We start from the raw sequence: 19801 nt of genomic DNA on the forward strand, positions 1-19801 counted from the left end.
GGTATGCATATTCAACGATATGTAATGCACATTATTGCTTACTATCAACAAGTATAATCGTATAGTTAATCAATAAAGCGGTTAAATGTGACAGCTATTATATATAACGGGCGCAACCATTTTGTACCATCCCAGTGAATACGCCCTCTGGCGAGCTGGTGGTTACATAATACCTAACGTGTCACGTCAGGAATTGTCTTCGAAATGAAGAAACAAAACATACCTGATTATTGCAAATGCATCGCAATGTTCTGTAATAATAGCCATCCCAGTAAGCCAGCAACAATTATATATTATATTTCAATATTCCATTGTCAAAGTGTTGAAATAACTGCATTATGTTTTGTACATAAATTAATCCATGTACTGAAAAAATAATCGGAGTGTTTTCTTGGTTAATTGGTCTTTTCTTTCTGTGGCCTGTACCTGTGGTTCTTAATTGGCAGGTGTATATTTAGACGGTCCCCAGACACTAAAAAGACGTGCCTCTTTTATTAAGATCACAGGGTATTGTGTGATAACCGCACGGATATCCCTCAAATCGTAATGGACTTATCAGCCTTCCTGCTTTATTACTGTAAGTAATTCTGTAAAACCCTTGATTAAGTAGACTTTCCCATCTAAAATCACAAAACTGACCAATTATGTCGTCCCAAAGAAAAGAAAAGTATCACTTGGGTATCGTGAGTGGTCGTTTTTGCTTGAATGTACCCTACCAATAGGCCTAATAATATGCATTTTTTCTTTGGATTTTTTAAGAAAGAAAAATACTATAACTCCATTTTGTTATATTGATGCAAATTGAAATAAATTTAGTTAAATAATTTATTATACTATCAAGTCATTTATGTTGTTTTACAAGTCAGGTTGATGAAAGCGAAGCGCCTTGTCGTAAATTAGAGCGTTTGTTTACACTGTGATGGATGGAGCTGACGTCACTTCGCCCCAAGCTATACCACTGGTCGTCACAAAAACGAAACAAAATGGCTGCCCCCAGTTAGCAGGAATAATCATGTTTTTTTATTAACTCTAAAATTACGCAGTTTTCATTTCTTAAAGTGTCAGTATGTGTTGGTGGTCCGGGTATGCATCTTTGCAACACATAAGGCTCTTGTTTGAGTTGACCCTACCTTTAATACAATTTTACTAAATAATAGTAAAAATCAGATATGTCACCTAAAGATGGAGATGGAGCTTAAAAAGACTAACATTGGGGGTGGGGGGGGGGGGGGTGAGCGTCGGGCATGGCAATAATAGTTATTGACTAGCCCAACATTGAATATCACTAGCCATGGGAGTGGGCTACCATAATCTAGAAGCCCTATTTTAAACAGGTCATTATAATGCTAATATAGTTTTTCATTCCACAAATTTTCACAAATATGTATAGAGCGAAAATAAGTCTGGCTTTAATTGTGATTAGTATTATTAGCATGCATGGCTCAAGCTGATTAGAATATTTGTTTGCCTCACTCAGCCGATTAGGACAATTTGTATGCACTACTCATTCTGATTAGGATATTTGTATGCATCACTTATTCTGACTAGAATATTTGTATGCATCACTGGAGTGCATTCCTTATTAGGATTGGTACAGGTTGTAGAAGGAAATGGTTTATTTAACAACACACTCAACTTGTACAGGTAGCACTATACCATATAAAATCACAGAGGCGACAATGTTAACACTATATGGAATATCAACCAAACTATGACCCATAAATATCAATACTACAAAGTATTAACTGAAGAAAATGGTACCATTCATGGCTCATTTTCAGTATAACCAGATGTTTTTATAACACACCTAGTTTCGCACAAAATATGAGTACTTTGTTTTACAGGTACCCCATACGTTTCAAGTACAAGGCCATATATGACACAGTGGTACTAGATGAAATAAAATTGCATACATTTTTTGCCCTGATGAAACTAAATTTTACGATAGCAAACACTGTCACATTTATCACAAATTACAGGACTTGTAGTATTAATTGCTCGACCTTTGACCCAGCCAGATGTTATTTGGTTTAGTACTACCTATATTAGTGACTGTTACTCACTGTAACTGCCCACTGGGCTATTTCTCGTTCCAGCCAGTGCACCACAACTGGTACATCAAAGGCCGTGGTATGTGCTATCCTGTCTATGGGATGGTGCATATGAAAGATCCCTTGCTGCTAATTAAAAAGAATAGCCCATGAAGTGGCGACAGCGGGTTTCCTCAGTCAATATCTGTGTGGTCCTTAACCATATGTCTGACGCCATATAACCGTAAATAAAATGTGTTGAGTGCGTTGTTAAATAAAACATTTCCTTCCTTCACAGATTAGTATATTTGTACTACTTAGTCTGATTAGTATATTTGTACTACTTAGTCTGATTAGTATATTTGTACTACTTACTCTGATTAGAATATGTTTATGCATTAGTCCACTCCTTATTCACATTATTTAAACTAGACAGACTCATGTTGATTAGAATATTTCTACTGCTCATTCTTATTTGGATATTTTGGGCTTCCCAAAATTTTATTTTAATTTCACTGGCCTCGGTGGTGTTGTGGTTAAGCCATCAGACATAAGCCTGGTAGGTACTGGGTTCGCAGCTTGGTACCGGCTCCCACCCAGAGTGAGTTTTAGAGACTGAGTGGGTAGGTGTAAGACCACTACACCCCCTTCTCTCTCACTAACAACTAACTCACTGTCCCGGACAGACAATCCAGATAGCTGAGGTATGTGTCCAGGACAGTGTGTTTGAACCTTAATTGGATATAAGCACGAAAATAAGATGAAATGAAAATTAAATAATTTAATTTTTAGTGGAAAATTTCACGTACAATTTCTGAAGTTTCATAGATAATTTTGTGCAATGTTTCCTCGCCCAGGGTGAGCCCTGTGGTTACTCACTCTGTGTAGTATATTTGTACACCACACAGATCTGAATTGTTCATTCCAATTTACAGTAGAACGTTTGTAGAGTTGTTAAGGTATGTACACATTTTTATGTTTTGTTATACAATGTATTTAGATATTTTTTTCATACAATAAAAAAATTAGTTAAGCAGAATGGCTGTTTCCCATTCCATTCAGTTCATCTGGCAATATCCAGTCATGGTATGTGCTGTCCTGTCCAAGGAAAAGTTAGTTTGTTTTGTTTAGCGACACCTCTAGAGCACATTGATTTATTAATCATACATGTATGTTATGGGTGTCAAACATTTGGTAATTTTTTCCATCACCCAGACAGAATAGATATGGGCTGTTTCTCATTCCAACCAGTTAACCACGACTGGTATATGAAAGGCTGTGGTATGTGCTATCCTGTCTGTGGGATTGTGTACATCAAAGATCCCTTACTACTAATGTTACAAACCTGTCGTGGACAGAGGCCGGCATCTGTGCCCATGACAGGCGTGTGCTACAACAGCTTGCTCTGAATGTGCACGTTAAATCCTGTGACCTAATGTTATAATGTAGTGGGATTTCTTTCTAAGACTACATGTCGGAGAAACCAAATGTTTGACATCCAATAACTCTAGTGGTGGTGTTAAACAAAACAAACCTGTAATAGTGCGGTTGCTAAAAGTCTTTAATTTTAATTATTTCTTTCCTTTTAAAGAGCTGAAATCAAACCAAACCATCGTATATTCATTTTAGAGGTTTTTATTTTCATAAAAGTGATTTAAGCGTTACCTAGTTTCGTCAAACACTCAAAAGTCGATAAGATATTCTGAAAACACTACAGTATAACTGGGAAACACTTGGAAACAAAAACATCTACGATAAGAAAAAACATAGTATTATCACATATTTATTTTATACATTGTCAATAAAGGAAATTAAAAAAAAAGACTGAAAACATTTAGAAAAAATGGACAGCTTCATAACTATTTGTTTTATACATTCACTGAAGAGGGTATATTCAGAAAAGATTATACAATATACAAATTTAATTCAAACAATAACAAACATGATATACAGTCGAATATTCTTGTGTAGTCATGTCCCATCAACAATGAAAAAAAGAAGTCCTAAACAACAACAATACAGTACATGAACCAACGATAAAACCAACTAGGTGGTACGGGTGGATTCCGACTTAACCCAACAATAAAACCAACTAGGTGGTATGTGTGGTTTCCAGCTTAAACCAACGATAAAACCATCTAGGTGGTATGGGTGATTTTTAGCTTCTTTTACTGCATGTCTGTTTTGCTTATGTTTGTATGTAGCCCAAACTGAATTTAAGTCTCCCAATAAATTTGTACGTAGGAAAAATTGTATGTTAAGAAATAAAAAGAAATTTGACCTATAATACAAACACTAAGACAATCAAAACATTTAATATACAGCAGCAACTGATATTTTAAGCAGAATTAAAAATTTAAAAAAAATCTGGTTTGGGCTACTACAAACATTAGAATGACAACAAACACCGTGTTTATACACACACTGATATTCTAAACAAGAAAATGTCTTTAATATGCAGTTTCAGTCATCATAAAGGATCCGTTAGTCGTAAACATGTTTACAATGGCAGCAAACTCGCAATAGTCCCTTTAAAATGAAATTAATACCTTAATATAATACCATGGTCATTCATAGTTCATAAGGCCATTATCATTTTAATGTTATTTTAAAAAATATGCTACGGCCACTAAACATTGAGACAAAATGGACAGCCACCAAATAAATTTGAAATCCACTTTTATGATTATAATTATGATTTAACCCTTGAAATCCACGGCGCCAATCACCAGCGCAGCAATAAAATTGATTTGCGACAGCAATTTGTATCATTATTCATATTTTATTTTATTATCTGTACTTAAAACTGCCATTGTAATACAATTTTAATCTCCTTGCCTCCACCATCCCCCAATATTTCCTTATAAAAGAAAACAATTATCTCCCCTTTCCCCATATCTCTTTTAAAAATTACAAAAAGTTCTCTCTCCAATCTGTCCTTAACAAGTCCAAAAACAGTTATCTTCACTTCCATAATATTTACTTTTAAATGCAAATTTTGTTATCTTCCCATTCCCCATCATATATCCTGTAAAATTTACTTTTTCTCTACAATTTTTCTTTGAAAATACTAAAAGCAGTTATCTTCCCTTTCCCCATCATATTGCATTTAAAAATATTTAAATGGTTATCCCCCTATTTTTTCTATAAAAAAATCTGCAAGCAGTTATCTCACCTTTCCCCATCATGTTGCATTTAAAAATATAAAAAGCTGTGCCCCAATTTTTCCAAAAATCCATCTGCAATTATCTCCCCTTTCTCCATCATAATGCATTAAAAATAAAACCCCAGATATCCACTAATATTTTCAAGAAAAATCCACAAGCAGTTATCTCCACTACCCCTCCATATTTCCTTTAAAAAGTCCAGTTATCTCCTTTTCTATTTATGGTGATTCTCCTCGTTAGGGGCAGGGAACTGTGTTTTGAGCTCCATCACGCAGTCTGTGCCTGGGTACGGGGGTAGCTGGAGCGAGTATTTCTGTTCGAGAGTCTTTGGGACGAACCGTCCGCCCAGGTAGTGATATTTGCCTTTGAAAAACTCGGCACACTTCTTGGGAGCCGTCAACGAGATGAGCAGGTCGGGCTGGAGACCTTCAGGATTCCCGTGCTCCACATCCCAACCTGGAAGTAAATCGGTAAACATGTCAAATATGACCCTGTTATTACCCATATGATTAAGAATATCTCGGTACATATCAAAGTGATACATCCCACTAGAATGCCAAATGGGACGTAACACTTCGACATGTACACGATGATATCATCGACTGGCACACTACAACCTTGCATGAATGTCAACCAAGTGAGTTGAGAGATGGTAATTAAGATGAAAACTATGGGTAATAAATAGGATATTAAACTGTCTACCATGTCGTAGTTCTGTCGCGGATCAGGTCCCCTGGCATCCAGGGACGGGAGCTGGAACAGACATGCTCTAAACCTTAGTGGTACATAAGAATGTAGAAAGAGTTATGCTCCACCATTTCGTATCATGTTTATGTCCCTCGTGAAATAATTTTCACTGTCACTTTGCTAATGCTCGCAACAAAGAAAATGATTTCACTCGGGACATAAACATGATGCGAAATGGAAGCTTGTTTAATATCCTATTAATCCTATATAATTTTACCCTCAATACACTCTGGCATAAACCCTGACTATGACAACTATACCTAAATGGAGTAGGCCTATGTACTACTGATTAAATGATCTGGGCTACCCACAACATCACTGTAATCATGACGACTATACCTGATGAGACAGACGTCTATGCTACAGATAGGGATATCCGACTGTACGTACCTCAAAGGGGCGGGACGCAGCCCAGTGGTAAGGTGCTCAATTGATGCGTGGTCAGTCTAGGATTAATCCCCCCACCAGTGGTAAAGCGCTTGATTGATGCGCGGTCAGTCTAGGATTAATCCCCCCCACCGGTGGTAAAACGGTCAGTCTAGGATTAATCCCCCCCACCGGTGGTAAGGTGCTCAATTGATTTTTGGTCAGTCTAGGATTAATCCCCCCACGGGTGGTAAAGCGCTCGATTGATGCGCGGTCAGTCTAGGATTAATCCCCCACGGGTGGTAAAGCGCTCGATTGATGCGCGGTCAGTCTAGGATTAATCCCCCCACCGGTGGTAAAGCGCTTGATTGATGCGCGGTCAGTCTAGGATTAATCCCCCCACTGGTGGTAAAGCGCTTGATTGATGCGCGGTCAGTCTAGGATTAATCCCCCACGGGTGGTAAAGCGCTCGATTGATGCGCGGTCAGTCTAGGATTAATCCCCCCACCGGTGGTAAAGCGCTTGATTGATGCGCGGTCAGTCTAGGATTAATCCCCCCACCGGTGGTAAAGCGCTTGATTGATGCGCGGTCAGTCTAGGATTAATCCCCCCACCGGTGGTAAAGCGCTCGATTGATGCGCGGTCAGTCTAGGATTAATCCCCCCACCGGTGGTAAAGCGCTTGATTGATGCGCGGTCAGTCTAGGATTAATCCCCCACGGGTGGTAAAGCGCTCGATTGATGCGCGGTCAGTCTAGGATTAATCCCCCACCGGTGGTAAAGCGTTCGATTGATGCGCGGTCAGTCTAGGATTAATCCCCCCCACCGGTGGTAAGGTGCTCAATTGATGCGTGGTCAGTCTAGGATTAATCCCCCCACGGGTGGTAAAGCGCTCGATTGATGCGCGGTCAGTCTAGGATTAATCCCCCACGGGTGGTAAAGCGCTCGATTGATGCGCGGTCAGTCTAGGATTAATCCCCCCACCGGTGGTAAAGCGCTCGATTGATGCGCGGTCAGTCTAGGATTAATCCCCCCACGGGTGGTAAAGCGCTTGATTGATGCGCGGTCAGTCTAGGATTAATCCCCCCACTGGTGGTAAAGCGCTTGATTGATGCGCGGTCAGTCTAGGATTAATCCCCCCACGGGTGGTAAAGCGCTCGATTGATGCGCGGTCAGTCTAGGATTAATCCCCCCACGGGTGGTAAAGCGCTCGATTGATGCGCGGTCAGTCTAGGATTAATCCCCCCACCGGTGGTAAAGCGCTTGATTGATGCGCGGTCAGTCTAGGATTAATCCCCCCACCGGTGGTAAAGCGGTCAGTCTAGGATTAATCCCCCACGGGTGGTAAAGCGCTTGATTGATGCGTGGTCAGTCTAGGATTAATCCCCCCACCGGTGGTAAAGCGGTCAGTCTAGGATTAATCCCCCACGGGTGGTAAAGCGCTCGATTGATGCGCGGTCAGTCTAGGATTAATCCCCCACGGGTGGTAAAGCGCTTGATTGATGCGCGGTCAGTCTAGGATTAATCCCCCCACCGGTGGTAAAGCGTTTGATTGATGCGCGGTCAGTCTAGGATTAATCCCCCACGGGTGGTAAAGCGCTCGATTGATGCGCGGTCAGTCTAGGATTAATCCCCCCACCGGTGGTAAAGCGGTCAGTCTAGAATTAATCCCCCCCACCGGTGGTAAAACGGTCAGTCTAGGATTAATCCCCCCCACCGGTGGTAAAGCGCTCGATTGATGCGCGGTCAGTCTAGGATTAATCCCCCCCACCGGTGGTAAAGTGCTCGATTGATGCGCGGTCAGTCTAGAATTAATCCCCCCACCGGTGGTAAAGCGCTCGATTGATGCGCGGTCAGTCTAGAATTAATCCCCCACCGGTGGTAAAGCGCTCGATTGATGCGCGGTCAGTCTAGGATTAATCCCCCACCGGTGGTAAAGCGCTCGATTGATGCGCGGTCAGTCTAGGATTAATCCCCCCCACCGGTGGTAAAGCGGTCAGTCTAGAATTAATCCCCCCCACCGGTGGTAAAACGGTCAGTCTAGGATTAATCCCCCCCACCGGTGGTAAAGCGCTCGATTGATGCGCGGTCAGTCTAGGATTAATCCCCCCCACCGGTGGTAAAGTGCTCGATTGATGCGCGGTCAGTCTAGGATTAATCCCCCACGGGTGGTAAAGCGCTCGATTGATGCGCGGTCAGTCTAGGATTAATCCCCCCACCGGTGGTAAAGCGCTTGATTGATGCGCGGTCAGTCTAGGATTAATCCCCCACCGGTGGTAAAGTGCTCGATTGATGCGCGGTCAGTCTAGGATTAATCCCCCACCGGTGGTAAAGCGCTCGATTGATGCACGGTCAGTCTAGGATTAATCCCCCACCGGTGGTAAAGCGCTCGATTGATGCGCGGTCAGTCTAGGATTAATCCCCCACCGGTGGTAAAGCGCTCGATTGATGCGCGGTCAGTCTAGGATTAATCCCCCACCGGTGGTAAAGCGGTCAGTCTAGGATTAATCCCCCACCGGTGGTAAAGCGCTTGATTGATGCGCGGTCAGTCTAGGATTAATCCCCCATCGGTGGTAAAGCGCTCGATTGATGCGCGGTCAGTCTAGGATTAATCCCCCACCGGTGGTAAAGTGCTCGATTGATGCGCGGTCAGTCTAGGATTAATCCCCCACCGGTGGTAAAGTGCTCGATTGATGCGCGGTCAGTCTAGGATTAATCCCCCCACTGGTGGTAAAGCGCTCGATTGATGCGCGGTCAGTCTAGGATTAATCCCCCACCGGTGGTAAAGCGCTCGATTGATGCGCGGTCAGTCTAGGATTAATCCCCCACCGGTGGTAAAGCGCTCGATTGATGCGCGGTCAGTCTAGGATTAATCCCCCACCGGTGGTAAAGCGGTCAGTCTAGGATTAATCCCCCACCGGTGGGCCCACTTGTTTATATCTCGCTCCAGCCAGTGCATGTGGACTGGTATATAAAAGACCGTGGTATGCAATATCCCATCTGTTCGGATGGTGCATATAAAAGATCCCTTGCTACTAATGGAAAAATGTAGGTGGTTTTCTTTCTAAGACTATATGTCAAAATTACAAAATGTTTGACATCCAATAGCCGATGATAATTAAATCAATGTGCTCTAGAGGTGTTGTTAAACAAAACAAACTATAACAAATTTTTGTATAGACCTCAAGTGGTCAAGAACACTGGCAAATTCTGATTAAACAGTCTAAGCTACCCACAATGTCACTGTAACCATGACAACTATACCTGAAAGGACGTCTATACTACAGATGGGGATATCCGACTATATAGACCTCAAGTGGTCTAGGATGCTGGCAAACTCTGATTAAATGATCTAGGTTACTGTAACCATGACAACTATACCTGAAGGGACCTCTATACTACAGATGGGGATATCCGACTGTATGGACCTCAAGTGGTCGAGGACACTGGCGAACTCTGATTAAATGATTTAGGTTACTGTAACCATGACAACTATACCTGAAGGGACGTCTATGCTACAGATGGGGATATCCGACTGTATGGACCTCAAGTGGTCGAGGATGCTGGCGAACTCTGATTAAATTATCTAGAGGTTACTGTAACCATGACAACTATACCTGAAGGGACGTCTATACTACAGATGGGGATATCCGACTGTATAGACCTCAAGTGGTCGAGGACGATGGCGAACTCTGGCCGCACCGGGGGTTTGAAGCTGAAACCGAAGAGGCCGTCTACGACGAGGTTGTACGCGTCGACGATGAGCTGTGGCACCGATGGGAAGAACGAGAGGAACGGCATGTCCATCCCCTCACACTGTCGCCGCAGACTCTCAAACAGAGGCTTGTTCGGCTGCTTCGGGTAAAACACAGACGGACGGTAGCCCTGGAGATTTATAAAATGTTCTTAAGTCTTTATAATGACCAAGAATACATGAATGTCATTTTTCAGATCACATACTTTAAGAATCTGATAACTTTGCAAATTAGATGTAAATTAATCAAGGTCATGACACTAGGTTTATTGACATTTAAGCAAACATACTTGAGTAACACTCCATAACAGACGTATGCATTCATAGTCATCAAATAAAAACATTTCAATAGCAATTTAATACAGAAAGCTGTCCAGTGTTTAGAACAAAAAGTTAAGCAGAACTTTATTTTGATGTAAGGACATCCAAAATGACGTCATTCGAATTTGATGTCATTTCCATTAAAAAATACACCGTGTCACATATTCTTATGTCATTTGAATATCTAGTAATGGCTGACTGGAATTAAAGTTGCGTGTACAGTTTACAAAAACACGTATTAAGCTTGAGATTATATGGTAAGAGATTATTACCCTTGTGTGTTTCGATATCGTCAATATCATATACAGGGAAACCTGTCTTAGCGGCCACACAAGGGAGTAGATAAAAATGGGCGCTTAAGACAGGTGGCCACTGATTACAGGTTGCCACATATATAGTCTTTAAAACATATGTTGTTGTTTCTTGTTTTAGCGTCTTTACTGCTAATCAACGGATGTGTGCTTCACAGTTGTCTATAAATAAACTTTTGACATGTTGCCTCCTTCAAGAAAACCTGCAACTGGAATGTATTAAATTAACCATTCTCAACAAGTTTGTTTTCTCTTTCCATTTAATTAGTTAATTTCTACTTCATGCTGTGTATTGTCATAGTAAGTGACTCTACAAATGTCAAGCATAATAATACCGAAAAACACTCTGATAATATCCTACAGACTCTCAAACAGAGGCTTGTTAGGCTGTTTGGGGTCAAACCCTGACTGATATTTGTATACTGACACAGACTCTCATACAGAGGCTTGTTAGGCTTGTTAGGCGTCAAACCCTGACTGATATATGTATATTGACACACTCTCAAACAGAGGCTTGTTAGGCTGTTTGGGGTCAAACACTGACTGATATTTGATATTTGTTATCATATCATTCAGCTGCTGGACCTGCAGCCCATAAGGCCCTGTCTACATATGTGTCCGTTCCAACCATGGGGGGGGGGTGGGGTTGGGGGGGGGGGGGGGGCGGGGCGTAGCTCAGTGGTACAGTGCTCGCCTGATGCGCGATCGATCTAGGATTGATCCCTTTCAGTGGGCCCATTGGGCTATTTCTCGTTCCAGCCAGTGCTCCACAACTGGTGCAAGCATGCTGTCCTGGACACACACCTCAACTATCTGAGCTGTCTGTCCAGGGCCCCATTCCATGAAGCGATCTTAACGCTAAGATCATCTTAAGTGCATAAGGTAGTTATGCACTTAAGGTTGTCTTAGCGCTTAGAATCCCTTGCTACTATAGTTCCAGCTAGTGCTCCATGACTGGTATACCAAAGGCCGTGGTATGTACTACCCTGTCTGTGGGATGGTGTATATAAAACATCCTTTGCTGCTAATTGAAAAGAGTAGCCCATGAAGTGGTGACAGCGGGTTTCTTCGCTCAATATTTGTGTGGTCCTTAACCATATGTCAGACGCCCAAATCTAGTTAATCTTATATCGTTATGCTCTAGTTGTATCGTTAAACAAAGCAAACTTTTTACTTTAACATGTGTGTCATTAAAGCATTTTGATTTAAAGTTGAGCAAGTTAACATATTGGTTTCAATGACAGATTAGAAAAACAAGTTTAAGGTAATCCCTGTGAAGAATGATCAAAGTCCCATAACTATATGTATACATCATTAAAATATTTACATGTAACACAGAGCAATTAATCATGGGTATAAATGACTGAAAGTATCTATGTAGTGAGACCTTAAAACAAAAATCATCCATCTTTCAAATTTTTGTGCACCTCATTGTGAAGAGTGATCAAAGTCACATAACTACATGCGTATGTTATTAAAGCATATACATATAAAGTTGAGCAATTTAACATATTGGTTTCAATAACAGACAGCATCTGCGTGGTGAGACCTTAAAACAAAAATCATCCATCTTGCAAATTTTTGTGCACCTCCCTGTGAAGAGTGATCAAAGTACCGTAACTACATGTGTATGCATATACATGTACATGTCAATTTAATAATGGGTTTCAATAACAGACAGCATCTGCGTGGTGAGACCTTAAAACAAAAATCATCCATCTTGCTAATTTTTGTGCACATCATTGTGAAGAGTGATCAAAGTCCCATAACTCACAAACAGTTTTAGATGTCTGGCACAGACCAACCCGTCGCCTCCATTGTTTCCTGGTCCGCAGCACACCAGGACCGCACCATTGTCCTTTGTCATCTTCTCCAGGGGAAAACACTGAAAACCAACAACAAAAATAAACTTTAAAAAGGGTTTACCTAAGCTGCTTTTGTAACACACTTAAAAATTAGATATTAATAGCTTTGGTGCATCAAGGATGAGTAGATTAACAAATATTATGATAAATGTTTTCGGACAAACCCCGCCCACCCCCCCCCCACCCCAAACCCCCCCCCCCCCAAACCCCCCACCCCAACCCCCCCCCCCCCACCAAATTGCATAGGAAGGTGAAGTACCTTTAAAAAAAAAAAACTCTGGAGAAGATTTTATTATTGGTTCATGTACAGTTCATCTCCAGAGTGAACTCTGACCCAAAGTACAAATCTCACCTTCGCTATGGCAACAGCACAGCTGTATCCAGCTAGTTCCATAAGCTGCTCGACAGTGAATGCATATTCCGTGAAGAGTTCTTCATCTATCTTCTGAGCATCCTCCTGACTGGAACACATAAATATAAAAACAAGAGTTAGACCATGAACTATTCTACAGTGAATACATATTCCGTGAAGAGATCTTCATCTATCTTCTGAGCATCCTCCTGACTGGAACACATAAATATAAAAACAAGAGTTAGACCATGAACTATTCTACAGTGAATGCATATTCTGTGAAGAGTTCTTCATCTATCTTCTGAGCATCCTCCTGGCTGGAACACATAAATATAGAAACAAGAGTTAGACCATGAACTATTCTACAGTGAATGCATATTCCGTGAAGAGTTCTTCATCTATCTTCTGAGCATCCTCCTGGCTGGAACACATAAATATAGAAACAAGAGTTAGACCATGAACTATTCTACAGTGAATACATATTCCGTGAAGAGTTCTTCATCTATCTTCTGATGTAGACCAGTGGTAAAACACTTGCTCGATGCACCGTTGGTCTAGGATCGATCACTGTTGGTGGGCCCATTGGGCAATTTCTCGTTCCAGCCAGTGCACCACGACCGGTATTTCAAAGGCTGTGGTATGTACTACCCTGTCTGTGGGATGGTGCATATAAAAGATCCCTTGCTGCTAATCAAAAAGAGTAGTCCATGAATTGGCGACAGCAGGTTTCCTCTCAATATCTGTGTGGTCCTTAACCTATGTCCAATACCATATAACCTGTAAATAAAATGTGTTGAGCATTTCGTTAAATAAAGCATTTCGTTCTTTTTTTCTTTTCCCGACTGGAAAACACAAATATAGAAGAAAATGGAGAAGACTCATTGTAAAATTTCAGTCATCCCATTGGCTGCTAGGATGTTCGGACCAGACTAATATCCTTAGGGGAATATGCCATTGTTTGAGGTCAGGTCAAGTAGAAAAGAAATAGTAAAATGTCTGTTTGTAATGTCAGCAAAGTGTCTTTTATATGAGCATATACTTTCTGATAGCACATAACTTACAGTCTTGTAGTCTTTAATTCTAAAAATTGAAACAGTAGGAGTCTGCATGTGCACACACACAAGGTCGTAGGATTGAACCCACTTAGCGAACCTATTCTCGGATCGTTTCCCTCACTTTTTTCTTCACTTTAATCAAAGTGTTGGGGCAGGATTTAGCCCAGTCGGTTGAGTGCTCGCTTGAGGTGCTTGCGTCACAGGATCGAACAACCTTTGTAGATCCATTGAACTGATTGTTTTTTTTTCTCATTCCAACCAGTACACCACTGTGTAACGACACTTTGTAAGCTGTGGTAGGTGCTTTCCTGTCTGAGAAAATACATATAAAAGATCCCTTGCTGCATTAGCAAAAATGTAGTGGGTTTCCGAACATGACTATGTGTCATAGTTACCAAATGTTTGACATCAAATAGCTGATGATTAATTATCCATGTGCACTGGCCTCAGTGGTGCAGTGGTTAAGCCATCAGACTACAGGCTGGTAGGTACAGGGTTCGCAGCCTGGTACCGGCTCCAACCCAAAGTGACTTCTTAAGAGCTCAGTGGGTAGGTGTAAGGCCACTACACCCTTTTCTCTCTCACTAACCACTAACCAACTAACCCACTAACCAACTAATCCTGGACAGACAGCCAAGATAGCTGAGGTGTGTGCCCAGGACAGCATGCTTAAACCTTAATTGGATATAAGCAAGAAAATAAGTCGCAATGAAAATGATCAACGTGATGTTTCATGCAGATTGTTAATTAACAAAAATGACCCCAATCTATGAGAATGCAAAGACTTGATGTCATATAGTAACCTTCATGCAGCTTTCCCAGCCATTTGTAATTAATTTCCCAGACATGAAACATGTACTGGAGGATTTGTCTTTCAATTAAAGCTGCCAGTCATAAAGTTTTCTGTCAGTTTTCCAATTACTGTTGAGATTAACGAAACTCTACTAAAATGATCTACACAAAATAAAAATTAATTAGAGTTGTTCCCCCTGCAAATTTGTGTACTACAGTCTAGACCATTCTTCTCAGTGCATTATTTCTTGCGAACATGCCTTTGTTGCTCCAAGGGGCAGGATGTAGGGGCAGGATGAAGGGGCAGGATGAAGGGGCAGGATGTAGGGGCAGGATGAAGGGGCAGGATGAAGGGGCAGGATGAAGGGGCAGGATGAAGGGGCAGGATGTAGGGGCAGGATGTAGGGGCAGGATGAAGGGGCAGGATGAAGGGGCAGGATGTAGCTTCAATTCGTTGGTTTTCAATTCTTTTTTCACTGAGACCATACACATGGTACAGGAGCCCAATGGTAAAGCGCACGGCTGATGCGTGGTCAGTCTAGGATCGACCCCTGTCGGTAGGCCCATTCGGCTATTTCTCATGACTGGTATATCAAAGGCTGTGGTATGTGCTATCCTGTCTGTGGGATGGTGCATATAAAAGATCTCTTGCTACCAACAGAAAAATGTAGTGTTTTTCCTCTCTATGACTGTGTCAAAATGACCATATATGTTTGACATCCAATAGCTGATGATTAATAAATCCATGTGCTCTAGTGGTGTCATTAAACAAAACAAACTTTTTTTTTGTTCGTCCAGTAATAATGTTCTTTAAAAATGTATAACTATGATTAAAGTCTGCAATGTTGGTATTTCTTTTTAATTAAAGATCAGTTGACAAACACAAAAGATTTTTAAAAAGAGTTATTTATCTCCCCTACCATAACTCTTCCATTGACTGGTCAAGGTCTTTCTTTCTGGAGAAGCTGACACAAACATGGACATTTGATTAAAATCTTAGATTTTGGTATTTGCTTTTTAATTAAAAATATCAGTCAGTTGAACTTTGAAAAAACAAGGAAAGAAAATGGCAATTTAATTTGTAAGAGTTACCTCCCTTACCAAAGGCAATATAACATATTCCAATTGACAGTTTCATTGACAGACGATGAGCACAAACATGGACATTTGATTAAGATCTGAGATTTTTTTTTAGATTTTTTTTTTAATTAAAGATGTCAGTCTCAATGAGTACTTTTTGTTTAAAGAAAAGGACAATATAATTTGTAACAGAGTTATCTTCCTGATGTGATGAAAACATCCCACTGAGAGAAGACGAGTATAAACATGGACATTTGATTAAGATCTGAGATTCTGATATTTGTTTCTTAATTAAAGATGTCAATCGTCTGGGCTAGCTCTGGCACCCACCAAAGTTGCCAATTGTGAATTTAAAAAACCACTGGCGAATTTGATTTTAATTTGGCAAGATAATTTTATGTAATAACTGTGTTTAAAAAAAAGAAAAAAAGTTTAACAGATAACTGGGCGAAGTTTTCTGCTTACCGATTCAGTACTTCTGTTTTTTGAGTTATCGTGTACCAAATCCAATGTGTGTGTCATTGTTTGGGAAAGGAAAGGAATGTTGATCTAAAGACATGTAAGCACATTTTATACTATCCAAGGCTATTTAAATTTTGTTTTGTTTAATGAAACCACTAGAGCAGATTGATTTAATCATCATCGGTTATTGGATGTCAAACATTTCATAATTCTGCCGTAGTCTTGGAGAGGAAACCCGCTACGTTTCCATTAGTAGCAAGGGATATTTCACTTGCACTATCCCACAGACAGAACAGCACATACCATGGCCTTTCATATACCAGGTGTGGAGCACTGGCTGGGACTATAAATAGTCCAATGGTCCAACCGATGAGGATCGATGCTACATGACTGCGCATCAGGTGAGCACTATCCCACAGACAGAACAGCACATACCACAGCCTTTGATATACCAGTCGTGGAGCACTGGCTGGGACTATAAATAGTCCAATGGTCCAACCGATGAGGATCGATGCTACACGACTGCACATACCACGGCCTTTGATATACCAGTCGTGGAGCAATGGCTGGGACTATAAATAGCCCAATGGTCCAACCGATGAGGATTGAAGCTACATGACTGCACATCAGGTGAGCACTATCCCACAGACAGAACAGCACATACCACAACCTTTGATATACCAGTCGTGGAGCAATGGCTGGGACTATAAATAGCCCAATGGTCCAACCGATGAGGATCGATGCTACACGACTGCACATACCACGGCCTTTGATATACCAGTCGTGGAGCACTGGCTGGGACTATAAATAGCCCAATGGTCCAACCGATGAGGATCGATGCTACACGACTGCACATACCACGGCCTTTGATATACCAGTCGTGGAGCACTGGCTGGGACTATAAATAGTCCAATGGTCCAACCGATGAGGATCGATGCTACACGACTGCACATACCACGGCCTTTGATATACCAGTCGTGGAGCACTGGCTGGGACTATAAATAGTCCAGTGGTCCAACCGATGAGGATCGATGCTACACGACTGCACATACCACGGCCTTTGATATACCAGTCGTGGAGCACTGGCTGGGACTATAAATAGTCCAATGGTCCAACCGATGAGGATCGATGCTACACGACTGCACATACCACGGCCTTTGATATACCAGTCGTGGAGCACTGGCTGGGACTATAAATAGTCCAGTGGTCCAACCAATGAGGATCGATGCTACACGACTGCACATACCACAGCCTTTCATATACCAGTCGTGGAGCACTGGCTGGGACTATAAATAGTCCAATGGTCCAACCAATGAGGATCGATGCTACACGACTGCACATACCACGGCCTTTGATATACCAGTCGTGGAGCACTGGCTGGGACTATAAATAGTCCAATGGTCCAACCAATGAGGATCGATGCTACACGACTGTACATCAGTTGAGCACTTTACCAATGGGTAAACCTCCTGCCCCACACCTCAAGAGAACACAATACATACCATAGAAACCTTGAAGTGAAGGGGTTAACTTAACCAAAGCCTAGAAGTGAAGGGGTTAACTTAACCAAAGCCTAGAAGTGAAGGGGTTAACTTAACCAAAGCCTAGAAGTGAAGGGGTTAACTTAACCAAAGCTTAGAAGTGAAGGGGTTAACTTAACCAAAGCCTAGAAGTGAAGGAGTTAACCAAAGCCTAGAAGTGAAGGGGTTAACTTAACCAAAGCTTAGAAGTGAAGGGGTTAACTTAACCAAAGCCTAGAAGTGAAGGGGTTAACTTAACCAAAGCCTAGAAGTGAAGGGGTTAACCAAAGCCTAAAAGCGAAGGGGTTAACTCAACCAAAGCCTAGAGGTGAAGGAGTTAACTAACCATGTCTTAGTAGGATTTGATCCACTGAGACATCTTAATGGAAAACAACAGTGTCAGTGTTGTCACACTTCTAAATCCATCCTAAGATCAAAGGTGACATGGTCTGGGATGCTAAAAGTATCTTCTACAGCACCATATGAAACCATTACCAGCATGAAAGCATTAACAGCATGAAACCACTATATGCAAGGTGATGGACAGTTTTCTATACAGATGGATTGAGCAGCATGTAGGTTTCAGTTCGGTGGTTTCAGTTTGTAGGTTTCAGTTCGGTGGTTTCAGTTTGTAGGTTTCAGTCCACTTGGTATCTTTTCTGCTTACAGGTAAGTAAAACACATTCTGAGAGTACTGCCACAGCAATATGTGTCTCCCCTATCAATATGTGTGTCTCCCCTATCAATATGTGTCTCCCCTATCAATATGTGTCTCCCCTATCAAATAAATCAGTGTTCTAGTGGTGGTGTTAACCAAAACAAACTTTTAACTTTTTGTTAGGAAGGGAAGGAAGGAGAGAGGGGGAGGGAGAGAGAAAGAGAGGGGGGGGGGAGGAGAAGAGCTATAGGAAGAGAATACATATTTTATAACCTGCTATTAACAAAACAATAACAGCAGACCATTATATTTTACTTCCTGTTAGAAGCCTTGAAGTAGACGCTGATTGAGTCATCATTAATTTAATTTAAACAAACATTCCTTTCCTCGCCCAATAGCCCTTGATTAAACAATGTGCTGTTGTGTCATTAAACAAACGTTCCTGTCCTGTTCTCCACATATGTACAAATTGGACTCGACAAGACTCGCTAATGGATGACAGCGACTGAGCTATAATTAACCACACAACCTTTTAAAACCGCGGCTGTAACAGAAAGGTGCCAGCATGACTCTAAAAGCTTTTTCTGCTTCAAGTGTACTTCATCTCATTATCTGACCTCAGGTCTCATGCTTTTTTCTACAATGCTGCATGGTAGAGGGGGGGGGGGGGGGGGGGGGGGGAGGGAGGGATGGATGCATTAAAGTTATAGTTTGTTTTGTTTCAACGAGAGATAGCCCAATGGATCCACTGCCAGTGTTCGATCCCAAACCGACCAAGCATCAAGTGAGTGCTGTATGACTGGGTTATACACCCTGTCCCAGGAAAGAAAGAAGGAAATGTTTTGTTTAACGACACACTCAACACATTTTATTTACGGTTATATGGCATAAGACATATGGTTAAGGACCACACAGATATTGAGAGAGGAAACCCACTGTCGCCACTTCATGGGCTACTCTTTTCGAATAGCAGCAAGGGATCTTTTATATGCACCATCCCATAGACAGGATAGCACATACCACAGCCTTTGACATACCAGTTGTGGTGCACTGGCTGGAGCGACAAATAGCCCAATGGGCCCACTGACGGGGATCGATCCCAAACCGACCGCGTATCAAGTGATCGCTTTACCACTGGGCTACGTCTCGCCCCCTTTTCACATGAAACCAAAATAAAATGATTGACAAAAAATGTTTAGTGGAGACTGGGACTGGGATTTAACGCGTCACATCAGGAATGAGCCTTAGAACTAGAGAAACACAATCTACCTGTTTTTTGCGGGATGATAAATAGTCATACATTGCAATGTTCTGTAATAATA

General features: G+C 41.6%; 1 protein-coding gene across 7 annotated transcripts in view; it reads right to left on the reverse strand.

The window, feature by feature from the left end:
* Positions 1–3649: 3649 nt before the first annotated feature.
* LOC121373794 (NAD(P)H-hydrate epimerase-like) overlaps positions 3650–19801 on the reverse strand; it is a 318467-nt gene continuing 302315 nt past the window's right edge. For all 7 annotated transcript variants that reach the window (XM_041500561.1, XM_041500565.1, XM_041500563.1 and 4 more), the window contains 4 exons: positions 12913–13021; positions 12470–12580; positions 9927–10194; positions 3650–5653 (listed from right to left, as the gene is read on the reverse strand). In XM_041500561.1, coding sequence (XP_041356495.1) covers positions 5412–5653; positions 9927–10194; positions 12470–12580; positions 12913–13021 — 730 coding nt within the window. In that variant the 3' untranslated portion in view covers positions 3650–5411. The remainder of the gene's footprint in view (positions 5654–9926; positions 10195–12469; positions 12581–12912; positions 13022–19801) is intronic.

This window comes from Gigantopelta aegis, chromosome 5, assembly GCF_016097555.1.
Source record: "Gigantopelta aegis isolate Gae_Host chromosome 5, Gae_host_genome, whole genome shotgun sequence".
Classification (NCBI taxonomy): domain Eukaryota; kingdom Metazoa; phylum Mollusca; class Gastropoda; order Neomphalida; family Peltospiridae; genus Gigantopelta; species Gigantopelta aegis.